At 47.4% G+C, this 16,703-nt stretch overlaps 1 protein-coding gene across 1 annotated transcript in view; it reads right to left on the bottom strand.

Annotated features, from left to right (window-relative positions):
* Positions 1 to 4,817, bottom strand: part of AVIL (advillin) — a 37,887-nt gene extending 33,070 nt beyond the window's left edge. Inside the window, exons 1-3 of the mRNA XM_044443152.1 lie at positions 4,752 to 4,817; positions 2,838 to 2,912; positions 152 to 348 (exon numbers count right to left, since the gene is read on the bottom strand). Coding sequence (XP_044299087.1) covers positions 152 to 348; positions 2,838 to 2,912; positions 4,752 to 4,817 — 338 coding nt within the window. The remainder of the gene's footprint in view (positions 1 to 151; positions 349 to 2,837; positions 2,913 to 4,751) is intronic.
* Positions 4,818 to 16,703: the final 11,886 nt, after the last annotated feature.

Raw genomic sequence — 16,703 nt, 5'->3', positions numbered from 1 at the left:
TCACTGGAGTGGTGCAACACTGGATTTCCTGCACTGAGCAGGTGGCCTATGAGACTCTTCCTAGTCCAGTGATCTATGACTCCGGGCTTGTTCCATCAACACGAGGCTGCATTCTGGGACAAGTCAGGCCCTTGACCTCCTTCCTACTCACATGATGCCTTGCTTGAAGTAACCCCTGAAGAGCTCCGACTCATTGCCCTGCACCTCACGGTGCTGCACGGGGGTCCCACCCAGGTAGTCATCCAGCTGGGTGGTGTAGATGGCAGCACAGCCCTGCTCGTCTTGCGAGGAACATTTTCCAATCCAGTAGTGGATGTCATGGGACAGGGCGCCACCTGATTTGTGGGTCTGTGGGAGAAACAAAGGGAGCCATAAGGGTCAACACTTGCAATGAAGCCTCTGAGAGGTGCCCTGTGCCTCCCATGTCCCCTTCCAAATGTTGACCCTCGAGGGACTCATCTCAGTATCTGGATTGTTCCCAGCTTAGTATTCCTGGAGCTTCTCCACTCCAGCTGTTCTCTCGCCTTCGTACTGCATCACTAGGGTAGCCCCTGGCTAGAGGATCTTCGTCCAGAAGGGAAGCCTGGGAACCAAACCTCACTCTTAATGCAGTGGGGTGTATGCAACTGCTTTTCAGCCAGAAATTAGGGACACCAATGGGAGGGTGCGTTCCAGAGGTGGATCCAAATATACAAGCGTATTGTAGCTTAAAACTCTTCCTGCCAGTAGCAGTTCAGCCTTAGGAGAGGCAGATCAGGCTTTTAGGATGGAGGCAAAGGTGCACAAAAGCCAGGAATCCACCAAAGAATCAGCAGTCAGAGGAGAGGGGCATAGCTTTCTAGGGAACCTGCAAGGATGGGGCCCTGGATCTGGGGTTCTGCCCTCCTTCATTGGGATAGACCAGAGGTCTGGCTAGAATGGTTTGTACCCACACTGCATCTGGAGGAGATGCTAATGCTGGGGGCTCCAACCTGCCCTAGATGAGAGACATATAGTTTAGGGGTGGATGCGAATTTTGTTTAATTTCTTTCAATAAAACGCTAGGATGCACAGATATATTTGTAGATGTGCTAGCAAAAACTTGATGTGAAAAAAGGGAAACTGGAAGATTGTGTCTATCTCTAAAAGTGGTAAAGGGACTAATCCAGGGCCCCCCAAACCTTTTGGGTTGCTGGGCACATTTGGAATGCTGCGAGAGTGTGTGGGCACTCTGACAAAGGCTTGCTCATTCATAAAATGGTTGCCATAGCGAGTGTGGAATCCTCAGAGTGTTGCGGGCATTCCCACCAGTGATTGCCACAGACAGGGGATTGCCCATTCATAAAATGACAGCTATGGTGGGTGTGTCTGCCCACAAAATACTCCTTTTCCAGAAGGCAAATGGAATAGGCTAAAAGAAAGCACCCAAGTACAAGGCAGAGGTGTGAGGGGTGCCGGTGGTCTGAGCGCCAAAACATAAAGCCACTCTCTGAATGCAAACCAAGAAGGCTCTGGAGGGCAGTGCTTTGCTTTGCAGCATGCCACCCTCCTGGTCAATTAAAGAAAATGAATGCATCTTAAGAAATGAAAACAGAAATTAAGAGGGTGGGGAAAATGAGAGGTGTCTGTGGGCACAGTAGTGTCCACAGCTACCACACTGGAGTCTCCTGAATTAGGCACTCTCTCCTGCAGGCTCTGGTTGTTATCCTGAGGAGCTGCTGCTACCGTTTCTCCCCTCTGACCTACCACTGCCCTTCTGCGCTTACAAGCAGCTTCTTGGGGCAAACACTAAACCAAATCTCTGTTCGTTGTTGTAATGTGCTAGCAAGTCATCTCTCACTATGAAGGAATCCGCTCCAAAATGCCCTGTCCTTGACAGCCTCGCTCAGCTCTTGCAAACTGAAGGCTGTGGCTTCCTATACGGCATCTGACCCACAATGAAGACACAATTCTGAACATCGGCAGTTTTGCCCTTTTAATTCACTTAAACCACAGCAGTGTGCTGGCTATGGGAATACACTGGAGTTTGCTTCATCTGCCCGGATGTTGCACTTGGGAATGAAGCTGTGGAAAAGGATAATACAATTTATTTATGAAAAGCACTTCTATCCCATCTTCCATGCTTTGGGTGTTTGTGTGGGGGAGCAGGCTGAGCTATGCAGCCTTCCCCCTGGGCCTGAGGACCAGTCCTAGCTGCTCTGCTGATGCTCAGCCTGAACAAGTCCAGGCCAACCCGAGAGGCAAGCAACGTCTTCAGAGGAATAGGTCCTTGCAGCAGGCTACTCTGGGGGCGGGCCTGGATCCTTGGACAGCAAGCACCTCTCCCTCTCTCCCTTCACCTCAGAGCCTTTCGCTGGAAATGAAGTGCATGGGTCGCTGCAGGGTTATACCTTTGAATCAGCAACGTACCCATTTTGTGGAGGTACCCAAGACAGTTTCCCAAACTGCCAGATGTTTCTACATGCCCGAAAAGGTCAACAGCCTGTGTGGTGTGGTGGTTAGGTTGGACTGGGGACCTGGGAGATCCGGGTGCTAATTCCCCCTTGGCCATGAAGCTCACTGGGTGACTTTGGGCCAGTCACTCACTCCCAGCCAAATCCAGCTTGCAGAGTTGTTGTTGAAAGATAAAATGCAGCAACAAAATCCTTCTTGGGTTCCTCGGGGTATAAATGCCAATAAAAATATCCCTGCTATGCCACTTATGGCTCACAGTTAGCAAAACATCCTAAGCAAGCATCAGTGGTGATACATTTCATGGATTTAAAAAAACAAAGCCACCTTTTCCACACCATGCAGCTGTTGGATCCATTAGCAGAGAGCTCCAGCACTATAGAGACAGCAGCTTTCATGACACTTACTGAAAGGAGAATGTAGCAATCACCTTCGTAGAAGCTCCCATGAGCCTTTGGAGGCACCAACACCAGATCCATTTTCTGGGAAGAAGAAGCACAGCTAAAAAACAGTGTCCAGAATAAATGGAACAACCATCAGTCACATGATCTGATCCTCACCGCTGAATTTCAGGCATCGATCGGTGATGCCACTGGCAATAATTGAGCTTTCACACTGAGTGGATGGATCATGAAGCTGGACGGCCATAACCCCAAAGCATCAAATTCATTGCAAGAGTCAAACGCAAGAGATGCTGAATGGTTGTGTGAACATGCCTGGACTGTACTCTCCTATGTAAGTGTATTCTGAAATAAGCTTCCATGTACTGAATGTGAAAATGGGAGCCTTGAGATGAAACTTTGACTGGGCAGTTGTCCTGGCAATGCACAGAAGGGAACCCAGATGACAATTCCTTCCACAAGTCATTCTCTCATGTCTGCCTCCTGTTTTTGTCTTTTTTCTTTACACAAACACAACATAAAGAGGACGTGCCGCACAATGCCTCTTGAGAGGAACAGCTAAGAGTCCTTGGCCTGAAAGCACCCTTACTCTTGAGGAAGTGTACTTAGAACTAGTCTCATTACTTGGCAATGTTCCAGTTTTGAGTATCTACATTAGGGTGGGGTTTCTTTTTTCTGGTAATGGTAACTTGCTGATGATGGGCAGGGCTCACACCAACCCCTTGTCCTCCTTCTTTCTCTTCCTCCCTGCACAGAGGGGCCATTTGCTCTTGCTGGAGGTCTGAATGGATCACTTGCAGAGAACTTTTGAAGTCAGTGAAACTCTGCCAAGAATCAGGTAGGTTGCCTACCTTGGGTCCAGACTGAGCAGAAAACAGCTCTCCAGAAGTTTAGGGTTTCAACTGAAAGTGTTCCTGACCATTGAGCATGGTAGCAGGAACTTATGGGAGTTGGTCCAAAACATCTGGAGATCTTCCTTCTGTCCACTCCTGCTCTAGGTAACTCACATTAGCCCAGTAGGGTTTCCCCATTGCTTTCCCTTAGTGGAAGTCCTTAGCCTTTTAAGTACATCCATTAATCCAACTTGCTTTTCTACTTTTCTCCAATCCACAAAGCTGCTAACAACACCTGATTCAACATAGTTAAGAAGAGCAGTGCAATAAACAACATGTTGCCCATGTTAATGCATTAAGCACTAATCGGAAGAGGAAAGAATAACCATTTTAAAAAGTGACCAGCAGCTGCCCACAGCCCAAGAGCTTAGTGAGTCAAGGGAAGGAATTCAGCAAACAGGAAAAGTCCTGTTCCTCATATACCTCAGTCCTAGTTCTGATGGTGGCCTTTGTAGAAAGACCTAATTTCCAATTTTGATTTGCCATTGGTGAGGGAAATACAACGCTCCCTTAAGCGGCTCAGGCTCAAGACCTCTAAGTTAAAACTAGCACCTGGTATTAAGCCCAGAACCTGACTCACAATCAGTGACATTTTCATAAGGGCAAAGTTACATGATCCAAAGGTTCAAGCAGTTACATTCTGGAATAGTGGCGGTTTCTGAACTGTCCTCAGAGGCAACCCCACGTAAAGCACATTGCAGCAGCCAAGACTGCTAGAGCAAGCAAAATAGCTCTGTAAAATCAGAGATTCAGTAAACACTTCATCAGTAAGGAACTACAGTGATGGGAATATTCTCCTGCTTTTGAATGTGGGCATGTCGCTCGAAATGACTTTTGTTTAAAAAGACATTTTTTTAAAAAAGAGAGATGGCACTAGTTCACCTGTAAAGGTCATTGCAGTGGCCTACAGGGCAGGCTCCAGGTGTGCCTAAAACTGAGCAAGCGACCAAGTAACTCAGGGTGACCATCAGCTTGAGACCAGAGGGGAAAGCTTAGCTTGTCATTGGAAAGAAGGCATTTATCCCACCTCAATCCTCCAGATGACCAGTCCAGGTGTGTGGGGAACAGCCTTGAGGGCAGTGGTCAGAGACATGCTGGCGTTCCGGTTTTGGAATATTCAGCAATACCTGCCAAAAGAAGACATTGTTCCATATATTACCAAGGGTCAAGATTCAAGGTGCAAATTTAGGGATGGCATATGATTTGCTTTATTTTTTGATGTGATGGTGATGATGATGCCAGCATTTTTCCTCTAGTAAGAAACGCATGGCATCTTAGATGACCCTACTCCTCTCTGATGAGATTCAGACAACATAATAACCCACAATCAACAGCTGAATTGAATGTAGGTTGATGCTGAACCATGTGTTGTTGTTATTGTTGAAGTGTGAGCTATCATGCCCTCTGCCTCTATCACGCATAGGCAAGCATTTCTCTGTTTCTCTGTCTGTTTTGCTGATGGTTCTATTGCGAGGCATTGTATATTTGTACTTTTAACGATGTGAGGTTAATAGAATTTGCATGAACTGTGTTGTTCGTTCCTCTGGGCTCTTTGTGGGATGAACAGAAATAAAGGACATCATCATACACATATAGGAAGTTTTTTCTGTCAAAATAACTTCCAGCATGCCCCCCAGATTTTTATTATACATCTAATAAATAAATAGACAATTAAAAAGTGCTATATATATAGACAGACTGTATGATAACTTGCATCATTTCTGTCTAAACATGAATAGGACTGCACCTAAAGGAAATTAGATATGGACACAACCGTATATGCACACACAGCAAGGCCTTCCAAATGCTGCCCTATACATAAGGAACCAAGGTTCAATTTGGATGTAGGAAGTACTTCCTGACAGTTAGGACCACGAGGGTGTGGAATGGGCTTCCACGGGAGGTGGTTGAGGCCCCATCGGTGCGGGTGTTCAAGGATAGGCTGGACATGCACATGGTAGGCATGTCATGAGCGGAGCTGGCTGGAGCCGGGGGTCAGACTAGATAGCCTGGGAGACCCCTTCTGACTCAGTTTCTATAATGTAATCATTATGAAATAGGCTCACACCCTCCCATGGAATGGTGACTTCTGAAGTGCTCTGAATATTCAAGTCATTTGTGGATCCTTTAGCATTTTTAAGCAAAATAAACTACACTGATCCAAAAAAATCAAAAATAAATAGTCAGGTAACTCATTTATTAGACCTGACAAATATGCATAAATTGGTAAGCATTCTTTCATGATCTCCATGATTCAAAGTTGGTGGAATACAGCCCACAGGTTCAAACAGACTCTGCTTAACAAACAAGTTTCCAAGTTTACACACACACACACGGATTTCTATACAGAATTTTGCCAAGCTGTGGCCAGAAGCAGTGGGAGTTGATCTTAAGTATTTCCAAACTCCATCCAGGGTGGAGAGCCCACTCAGGCTGAAGCTACCAATTCATTCCTGGGCTAAGCCACCCTGTGAATAAGCCACAGTGGGTGGGTTGTTCCCTGAATACCCCATGGGTTCTCCTGACAGATGATCAGGCTTGCTGCAGGTTGGTCTCCTCCTCCTTTAGTCCTCCAGCAGGCTCTGCCACGTATCCCAGGGGACTTTACAATAGAATTGCTCTTGTCTCCTTGTTGCAGCCACTTCCCCATTCAGAATACCACCCCTCTCTGTTCAACCACCTTTTCAAAATTATTTTTTTCAGTACTCCAGGACTATGCAAATGTGCATCATCATTCTCATCACCATCCATTTGCAAATGTTGAAGAGCTCACTTTTGCCTCTTCAATAAGTATAGTGTTGCATGAATGTTGAGCCCATCCAAGAAAGCTGGAGTGGGAAATTGCCAAGACAAGGCTGCCCATTGGCCAGTTGGCTAACAGCTGCAAAGGAAAGGGGGGAAATAATAATAAGAGGAAGGAGGAACCCAGTGGAGCGATCCAAAAGCACTGAAAATGGGGGGGGCAAAAAGAGTAAGTACCATAAAGGAGGGGAAGTTGTCTCCCCCTTGGCAGTATAATCCACTCCCTTTTAAGTGTTCAGATCTCCTGGAGTGGGGGGGGGGGCAGTTTAAAGGGGAGGGGGATACTGTGCTGAGCTAAAAATGGCTTGCAATCACAGCAAGGAGTGGGGGTGCCAGCGCTGAGCACCCCCAAGTCCTGCTTGGTAGGTTTTGGGTATCTGGCACTAGCTGTTCCCTGGCAGCTGCTTGGCAAGTGCAGCAAAGGTGTTCTGCTATTCCTGCCAAGGGACTGAGTACCCAGTTTTCTGTACCCACAATGCACTTGGTTACCCAAGTTTGCACAACATGACAGTCTGTCATGGGTACAAAAAGTCTACAACAGCCCATGGGTTGTTGGGGTGACTTGTTAAATCAGTCCTGGTCCGTGTGACATGATGACCCATCATACACAGCAACTCACAATGCGTCGTTGTGCCCTGTGAACCCAGATTCTGGATCTCTCTGTCAGGTGAAAAGCAGAATGGGATTGGGATTGCGGAAGAGCAGAGGAGGGGACAGGTTGATCTGATGAAAGTCAAGTAATCTGCATGGTCAGAAGACAGAGTGGGGGGAGGGGGAGGAGTTGATTTAAAGGTTTAGGTCAGCCTGCTCCAGCCAGATGCTGTGGACTACAGCTGCTATCATTCCTAACCGTTGGCCATGCTGACTGGAGCTGATGGCCACTGGCAGTCCCAGACATATGAAAAGCAGCAAACTGGGAGGAACTGCATTATGTTCAGCCTACCAGATATCATGCAACTCTGAGGCTGCCCAGAGGATTGCTTGGAGAAACACATACACTGAGACCATTTGCACGTAATGCAGAGCATGGATTGCAAGGATGGACACTGTACACGTGCCACTTCCAGTTTCCAGAAACAACCAAGGAATGGTACATTCATAGGCTGTGAGTGTGGCTTGTTCATGGGTTAAGCAGCCCAAAGTCAACCCATGGTTTATTGTTATTAAATTGTGTGTTATCATGTGCAACCCCTGCACCATGGACTGTTAATCACAAACAACTCAGGAAGGGAATCCATGGTTTCTTCTTGGGTTATGAACTCTCTGTTTTCAACCCATGGTTAAACTATAGTGCAGAGCTCATACAGAACAACAACCCACAATTCAACAACAACCTATTCTTATACCCAGCTTATACTCTGTATTGTTGTTATATGAGAAACAGGTCAATGACTGTTTCATCATTTTTTCACACTGCAAAATTCAACTGATTAATATTCAGAATTATCTCCAACCTTTAGCAAACTACACAAATTCCTTGGTTGGCAGAGGAAAAAAAAGAGAAATTTAGATTCTTATATTTGTAAAGGTGAACCCTGAAACTTGCATAGTATTTAGCAGAGCTTATCCCACTTAAGTCTGTGATTCTTCCTTCATTCTGCCACAAGGTTCTGACTCTGCAGATTGCATGACTTCAACATCAAGTCCATTTTTATTTTCTCTTGTCTCTCCCCCTTTGAACATCTTGCCCCATGAAGAGAGCTGGAGAGCTCAAAAGCTTGCCCTCCACTTTACAAATATTGGTTGGTCCTGTTAAACCTGATTGTGGATTTTGGGATTCATGATCTGTGCAGTCCATAGCCTTCTCTCACTACTTAACAAATGTTCCTCTTATATCTTACGTGAAGCTGCCTGGAAATTGTTATGGTTTCTTGCAGTTGTAATAAATCCATCCATTATTGCTAGATTTCTCCTTTTGTGCCATAGAATTCCTTAGCATTGTTATTTCAGAAATCCACCAGGGGATGCTCTTGTTGTCTGCTTGTAGGCTTTGGAACTGGAAAAGGAAACCAATTCCCAGTTCCAGGGGAAATTCCAGAAACTTACTCTAGAACGACATCACTCCAAAGGTACACAACTTATTTGTGACATGTTATCTGTTTATCTCAAAGGCCAATGTTCCATTATCTCATCACACTGCATGTCCAAGAGCAGCCCAGGACCAACTCTTTACAGAGAGAAACAGACATGGTTCTCCATGGCAGGCATCACCGAGATTTAGCCCCCTACCCTGTTGGGTTCAGACAGTTGCCATCCACATCCAAGGAGAAAAGTACATTGTGAGAGAAACTGCAACAGCCAGAAAAAACAGAGCCTCTGTCCCTAACACTGAGTGGCTCATGCTCCGTGGCAGGGATCCGGCAGCAGCCTGTAATACTTGCACAGTGTGCACCAAGAGGTGCCCTTCTCCCTGGCATCGCTGCAGCCCGCAAGCTTTCCGAAGCATGCATCTCATCTGCCGTCATGCCAGGCTTTTTGCTACTGTGTGTGTGTGTGTGTGTGCGTGTGTGTGTGTGCATACTGCTTTGCAGAGCTCTCCAACCAGGTATAGGTGGATAACAAGGAGTCACGCATGCAGAAGGAGGCTGGCTCCATTCCCAGTGTCTCCCATTTATTTCAGTGGAAGGATGGGGAAGTGTTGGGCTGACAGGTACTGCTGTGCCCCCAAGTCCCATCAGCACTGGCCATTGACCGTGCTGGGGGTGGGGCGGGTGGGGGAGCTGCAGTCCAACAAAATCGGGTGAGTGACACATTCTCTGCCACTGTTCTATGGGTCACAGTCTGGTGGGTGGTGGCCAAGGTCCCAAAGTGGATGCCACCAAAGCTTCCTAAGCCCTCGTCTTGGGCCAGGGGCCAGGCTGAGCTGTCCAACTCAGTGTCGTTCTAACTCTCTCCCATATAAGTGAATGGGTACCATGCATTCACGTAGGGGGGAAATAAAGCGCTGCACTTGAAGGCAGTGTTGCAAGGGAGGCGAGTCTCTGCACATACTCCAAGCATAAAGTCCAGTGTGATCACAGAAGGGCTGAGGGCGGGCGGGCTCTCCGGGAGGAAAAAAGTGTGCATTTTGAAAGCGGGGCAGCAGAAGGGCAGGCTTGCTGGATCAGACCCAGGTCCATCTAGTCCAGCACTCTGATCACTTGGCCGACCGTTGTACTTTTTTGTGCAGTTTTTAGAATATGTTCTTACAGTGTTTATTTTTATTTGTATAATTGTGCTGAATTTGGCATTCTTCTGTTATATTAAATATGGAGTTCTGTATTTGTGTGTGACAGCTTTGAGACTGCTTTTTTGTGATGCAGGAGTTTCTGCTACTGATCATCAGCACCCTCCATCCATCCACTGATATGAGTGTGATAGGGTCCCTCCGCTCATGTTCCACAGTAACATGGGTGCAATAGCATCCCAGTATACTGTCTCTGATACCAGGGAAAAGTATACCGCAAAAAAAGCCAAAGAAACTGTTTTGCTACTACAGAGGCCACAATTGAATTGCTGCAGTACAGCAGGCGGGAGCAATGAAAGCTTAAGAAACAAAGTCTTGGGAGAGATGTAAATTGTCAATATGTTGGCTTTACATGGAGATCACAAAGTACCACATTGCAAAGCTTTGCCTGGGTGGTTAATGCATCAATGGATATTCCCTCTCTCTCTCTCTCTCTCTCTCTCTCTCTCTCTCTCTCTCTCTCTCTCAGCTTAGCTCTGAATATCAAATAGCAGCAGGAATTAATGTGCTCCTCTTTTTCTGGTATGGCCATGGCAAGTGGTGTGGTAACATCATCATCATCATTATATTCCATTGCGTTTATATCCCACTTTTTCCCTCTTGTAAGGAATCCAGGGCAGCTTACAAAGCTCCCTTTTATCCTCACAACAACCCTGTGAGGTAGGTTAGGCTGAGAGCAAGTCACTGGTCCAAAGTTGCCCAGTGAGCTTCATGGCCAAGGGGAGACTAGAACCTGGCAGTGCTGGGTCCCCAGGCCAACACTTTAACCACCCGCCACACTGGCCCCTGAAGGCTCTCTTCATGACATTCCCCATAGCAGCACCTCCAAGAAGCGTCCAGAAACGGCAGGCAGTTGAGCCGATCCACATCAACATACAAATTCTGCCACTTAGAAAGTGAAGGGTGGCCAGTGCCAGGAGCAGCTGTTTTGCAAGGCAAATGGGTCTTAATGCCCATTCAAGGCCAAGCCATCTTGCAAATACTTTGCATTTCAACAGGGAATTGGTTCTGGGAAAATTAATTTCCCTTCCCAGCTACTGTGAAGATTGCAGCCAAGTGCAGAAAGAATGGAAAGCCTGAGAGGGGTGGCAGGTGACAATAGCTCCAGCTAACTAAAAAAGCCTTGGGGTTTTGACTCCCCTACACCGCCGGCCGTGGCTTCCTGGTTTGCCTTCTGTCTTGGGCAAATGGGACAGGGCAGGAGAAGGCTTCTGGTTGGCAGGGATTATCACAGCAAGGCCAGGCATTCCTGCTTTTTGCTACAGGAACTGTGCCAAGGTCAGATTTCTATGCACCAAAAACTGAATACAACTTTTTGTACCTGGATCTTTGCATCAGCCAGGATCTGCCCTGGGAAGCTTCTCAGCTTCGCCCTCTAGAGCAGAACCCCCCCCCCCCTTGTAGGGTCATGCTTCCTTTCCTCGCCACCGAGCCATCGCAGCCAGCCCAGTGCCATCCAAGATCTGAAGAAGACAGCGGTGGCATTGTCCAGGCAGGCTGCACCTTGTTCCCGCTCTTTGGAGCAAAGCCCGTTGCATGCTGGGTGCCCCCAGGTCTCCCTGCACAGCTTGAGGGAGCCTCGGCACTCGCCCTGACCACTGGGGCCCTCATCCAGGCACGCAGACAGGAGCACGAGGGGGTGGCATGCAGATACTTACAAATCCCCGTGACGCTCTAGCTGCTCACTGCTAATTTCTCCTTAACGCAGCTAGGAAAAGGCACGCTCTGGGATGAGCGAAGCATTCTGGGAGGCCCAAGGGTGGGCGGGCAGGCTGGCTCACAGCAGCCAGCCCATGAAAGCATCCTTCTTACACCCTTTCCCCAATCCATTCCCTCCGCTCAGTGGCTCAGTCATTGAAGCCAGATGGTGAGGTTTAATGAGAGGAGCCGTCCAGCCTCTCCACTCTTGCTGAGGGCTTGGAGGCATCCCAAAGGCTGGGACTGATTAGCCAGCCCCATGCAGGGCAAGCCTGCTTGCTTGGACTTCATGCTGGAAAGAATTGTCTGACCCTTTCTTTCCCTGGCAAAGGAAAGGGGCACAAACACCCAGACATTTGTGAGGCCGGGCCTTGCACCACTTCTGAAAACTGTGAAAGTGCACCTTCCCTTCCTCTAAGAACTAGTGGGGATCGGCTGAGCCTTCGCACTGATCCTTTTCTTGAGCTCTCCCTCAGTGAGCAGGCTCTGGAATGGTTCCTGCTGTGGAGGAGGAGCGCACATGGAAAATATTACACTGGGATGGGAAATCTTCCATATGGATTTTGCAGGGAAGACACTCAGCTTAAGTAGGATACCCCAGTCTCCTTTCTTCCTGTTTGTGGACCGTTCCTGAAAACTCTGAGTGGATTTTCCATTCCTACATAGCACTCGACTAAAAAATTATAAGTTTTTTTTCCCAGAGGAATCATCCCATTGCACTCAACACAGAGCATTAACTGTCACATCAAAAGTACTCTTCATGCATCAATGTCCCAATCCGGCATGGAAGATCTCAGCACAGAGCAAAAATGTCTGCACTGGAATATCAGTTCTGGAGCCAATCAGTCTTTGGGGGTGGGACTGCTAAAGGGGGTGCCGGCACCCCCACCCAGGTAGCTCTTAGTCCCTGCCTGGTTGGAACTGCCCTGGGATCTAAGTGTTCTTTCCAGGTCCATTCTGTGCTGATCAATATAAGCTTCTGACCTTATTTCCAGAAGAGATTTATCTAATCCTGAGTCTCTCAGTGCCTTTATGTGATGCCATCCATTAGTGACATATGATCACCAGTTCATAACACCATGCTAGGGTGGACATTGCATTCAGTTCCGTTCTGAATCCACCATGACTTTATTGCCACCAAGTAAAAATATTGGAGCAACAATGCAAGTCTCTGAAATCCTACCTAAAGGTGTTTTATTTGTGGGATCTGGCAATGGAAGCAGGAACTGTGAAGGATGCTCCTGCCAAAACGCCCCCCCCCACACCCATATCCAGCCAGGGGAGCCCATGCCTCTGAGGGTGTCCATTCCATATAAGGCAGGCTCTACCAACAGGGGAGGAGCCATAGTTCAGTGGCAGAGCACCTGCAGAAGGCACCTCCAGGTGAGGCAGGAAAGCAAACCTGTGGGACCACTTAGAGAGCTCCTGATGCCAGCCAAACGGAGTGAATGGCCGGCTCATTTCAAGCCGCTTCCTGTGGTTCTGTGTCACGTACAACCCATGTTCTCACTGAACTCAGCATGTGCAGAAGTTTAAAAACACCCGCTATGACATTTATTAAATTTCCTATGTCCACTGTTTATTAAAAAAAATCCCCTCCCTCAAAAGCAATTATTAATACATAGCACTGATACTGATCTATTGCAATGCATTCTAATCTACTGAAATGGCTCAGGGTGAGGGTCTTGTCTGTAGCGGCACCCTGATCATGCAGTATCATCCCTGTAGAAGTGCAACGGGTGCCCACTTTGCAAATGTCTTGTGGTCAAATTAAAACATCTTTATTTGCCCCAGCAGCTGATTATGATTAAGTTTGCTAACCTGTCATATTGTTTCAACTGCTGCTCTTCTGCTTTTGTATTATATTTTATCATTTTCATAGTACGTTCTATTTTGTGTGGACAATTTTAGTTATGGTCTTTGTACACTGCCCTGGTATCCGCAAGGATGAGAGGTGATGCAAAAATTTTAATAAAGACAACTAAAACCACATCTGACATATTTTGAATGTTAGACGTTAATATGGTGAGGAAAAGAAGAGATATGACATGACATTGCATTCGTGGATCTAGGTGCATCACAGAGCTAATAATTATTTCCTTTGCTTAGGCAACCCCTGGGAAGTATAGCTGGGGATGTGGGGAGGGGGCCTGGGGTTGCCCATCCAAGAATTGTCAGCAGATATATCATGCCACAGTGCCCCAGGTACTGGAAACCATGCCAATGAACCTGACAGGGCTGCCAATCAAACTTCCTATGGCTTGCCATGTTCTGGAAGGAACAACTGCAATAGAGGGTAGGGAGCTATACCATTTTTGCTTCTTCAGGGTCTGAAAGATTAAGTTTTGGGAAATGTATCACATTGAATGAAGATTTCATTTAAAAAAGAAGTACTAATCTAGATTTCTTCTTCTTTTCCAAAGCAAGCACTCTGGAGAAAAAATTCCAGATGATGCACAGAACCAAGGGCAGCTTTGGGTGTGGCATCTGGTAGTCAGGAGGGCTGTATGTCCAGTGCAACAACTCCTAAATTCATCTTTCTCTTCTTTATATTCATTGCCCTAACCCTTATTTAAAATATTCTGCAATCTGAAACAACATATGTACCATTTTTCAGTATACATAGACACAATCTGATACATACTATAATCAGAAAAAAATTAGAGTGAATGAAGAATTACAGTTTTCTTCGGTTTGCATTTATTGGTGTGAGTCCCCAGCTTGATACACTCAGACCTGCTCATTTTATTTACTGCAGATTCCAGAGCTGGGGATGGGGGGGGTGGGGGGGGCACCAGCACCTACTGGAGAGCCAGTGAGGGATGGAGCTTCGATTCTGTTGTTAGTGGTGCTGTATGATGTCACCAAGTCATCAGTGGTATATCCACACAAACACTAAATTGAGTGCAACCCAAGACAGAACATCACTTGTGAATTTGACTTCATTGTCATGTCCCGGAATGCAGGGAGCATGAGACAACAGAGGGCTTCTGGGTGCATACAGAGTGCCCTTTGTTCACCACCAGCTCACATCTGCTGAGGAACCTGGATCTGATCTGTATAAAAATGGTATGGAGCCTATTCAGCCATAAAGCTCAACGAGTTGAACAAATCACTGAGCCTAACCTACTTCACAGGGTTGTTGTGAGGATAAAATGAAAGTTCTCTGCATGCTGATCTCAACAGCTTGGAAGAAGGGCAGTATACAAATAAGATTATCTTTATCCAAGTGTACTCAACAGAGTGCAGGCAGGTTTGACCCCCAGTAAATTTAGAATTGACAGCTATTTGTGCTTACCTGCCAGTAAGTTCCAATGAACTCAGTGGACTTAACTTCTGAGTAGACTGTCAGAGGATCACACTGTGAAGCAAGCTCTTGCTTTTGCAGAGACCCTCCCCTCACTTTCCCTTGCTGAAAGTGGACTTTCAAGTCTTCCTCCCTCCTGAGGCACTTCTCGAAAAGCATCATCCATCAGGTCATCTTGACATCCATCCTTTCCTTTTTCCCCCCCCTTCCAAGTCATGCCTGGATGGTCCCCTCTCTTCCCTTCCCTTCCCCTCCCTCCTCACCCCACCCACCCTCGCCCTCTGCTTTGCACTTGCCTGGGGGTGCTTCTCCAGCCCACAGTTGAGGCGCTCAAGGTGGCAAGCATGGGCTGCTCCAGCACTGGGCAACACATCAGTCCCCAGGATCCCAGCCCACTCACGAAGATTTGCCTGCATTTGCATGTTGCCTACAGATCAGCTGCCAGGGCCAATCAGTGCCAGCCTAGCTCAGCGGACTGGATTAGTTTAGGGGAAGCAGCTATTTGTTTCGCTTGACAGCCCTGAAACGTGAGGAGATGCAGAGACTCCAAGGCCGCCTTCCCACCACGCTCCATGTCCACCGCACCCATTTCCCATCGATTTTTCTAAAGTGCGGCTGTGTATCAATAATGCAGCACGCCTGGGCATGAGGGGATGTGGAGCTAACCACATTAGAGTGGGCTGCCCGGAATTGAGCAGCAAAGGTGCACTGGTTGAGAGAGGCCATGACTTTACCCTTGCAAGGAAGGGAGGCAGGCAGGCAGGCAGGCAAGCAGCGGTCACTGCTTCCCTGCTTGCAAGGAAGTGGCATGAGGAATTTCGGCCTTCCCCTTGCACACAGATCTTATGCACCCCCCAAACTGAGAAAAGGGGGCACCAATTTGCATTGCATGACCCATTATGTGGATAAAGGCAAATTTGGGTGGGGGGAGAGTTACTGTAATTTGAACGGAAATACAATGCAACTCACCAGAGGCTGGAAAACCTTGACTGGATGACCTGGCTGCCTGCACAGGTTGCTGGATCAGCCGCAAGGCCCTTGCTCTCCCTCTGTGCGAAAGCACAGTTCCACTGTGAACTGGACATGGCATGGATAGTCCATCAAAGAGGGAGGACACAGCTTCATGTGTTTGTCCTCTGGCAACTCTTCCAATACAATCATGTGGTTGGAAGAGGCCTAGAAGTTCATCAGACCCAGCCCTCTGCTCAAAGTAGAACCTCAAGTCTCCCATTCAGATTCTAACCAGGGCTGTTCCTGCTTAGCTTCCAAAATTAAGCAGGATCAGGCAGTTCAGGCTATACAGTCCTCTGTAAGTAGGGCTCCTGACCACCCCTAGTAGGCATGGGAACCCCCAGCCTGTGGGCCAGACACAGACTTCCAGGCTTTACAGTTCTTTCCTCTGGAGTATCCGCACCTTCCCTTTTCTATGTTTTTGGCAATATTTCATCCCACTGTCTCCCGACAAGAGACACATGGTGCGCAAGCACCTTTCCCTCTGGCCCCACTCACTGCTGGAACAAGGCGATTTAGAACTTCAGAGGAAAATATCCTTAAATTCTTCCTGCACCCTTCTCACTGTATCTACAGACAATTGGTGCAATGTAGATAGAGGCACCTGTATTTTATAAATTGCATGAACATTGCATATTGCAACCCTCCAAATGTTTTTGCCTATGATTCCCTTCTGTCCTAGATAGCATAGCCATTGGTGAGGAATGACAGATATTGTAGGCCAAAATGTCTGGACAGCCAGAAGACGTTACCCACCCATCTAGTGGAGTCATCGAGTTATAAACCAACCCTGTCGGCTGGACTTGTGAGGCATGCTTCTTCCTGCAGGAAGGGAAGAAAGCTTAACTTACCTGCTCAGTCAGAAAAACCTATTCTTTTCGAGACCCAGTTCTCTCAAAGAGCTGAGGAGGAAAAATGACGCACACACACACACA

The sequence above is a fragment of the Varanus komodoensis genome, unplaced genomic scaffold, assembly GCF_004798865.1.
Source record: "Varanus komodoensis strain SLA01 unplaced genomic scaffold, ASM479886v1 scaffold41, whole genome shotgun sequence".
Taxonomy (NCBI): Eukaryota; Metazoa; Chordata; class Lepidosauria; order Squamata; family Varanidae; genus Varanus; species Varanus komodoensis.
Note: the sequence above shows the minus strand (reverse complement) of the source record. Positions and strands in the feature narration are given on the sequence as shown.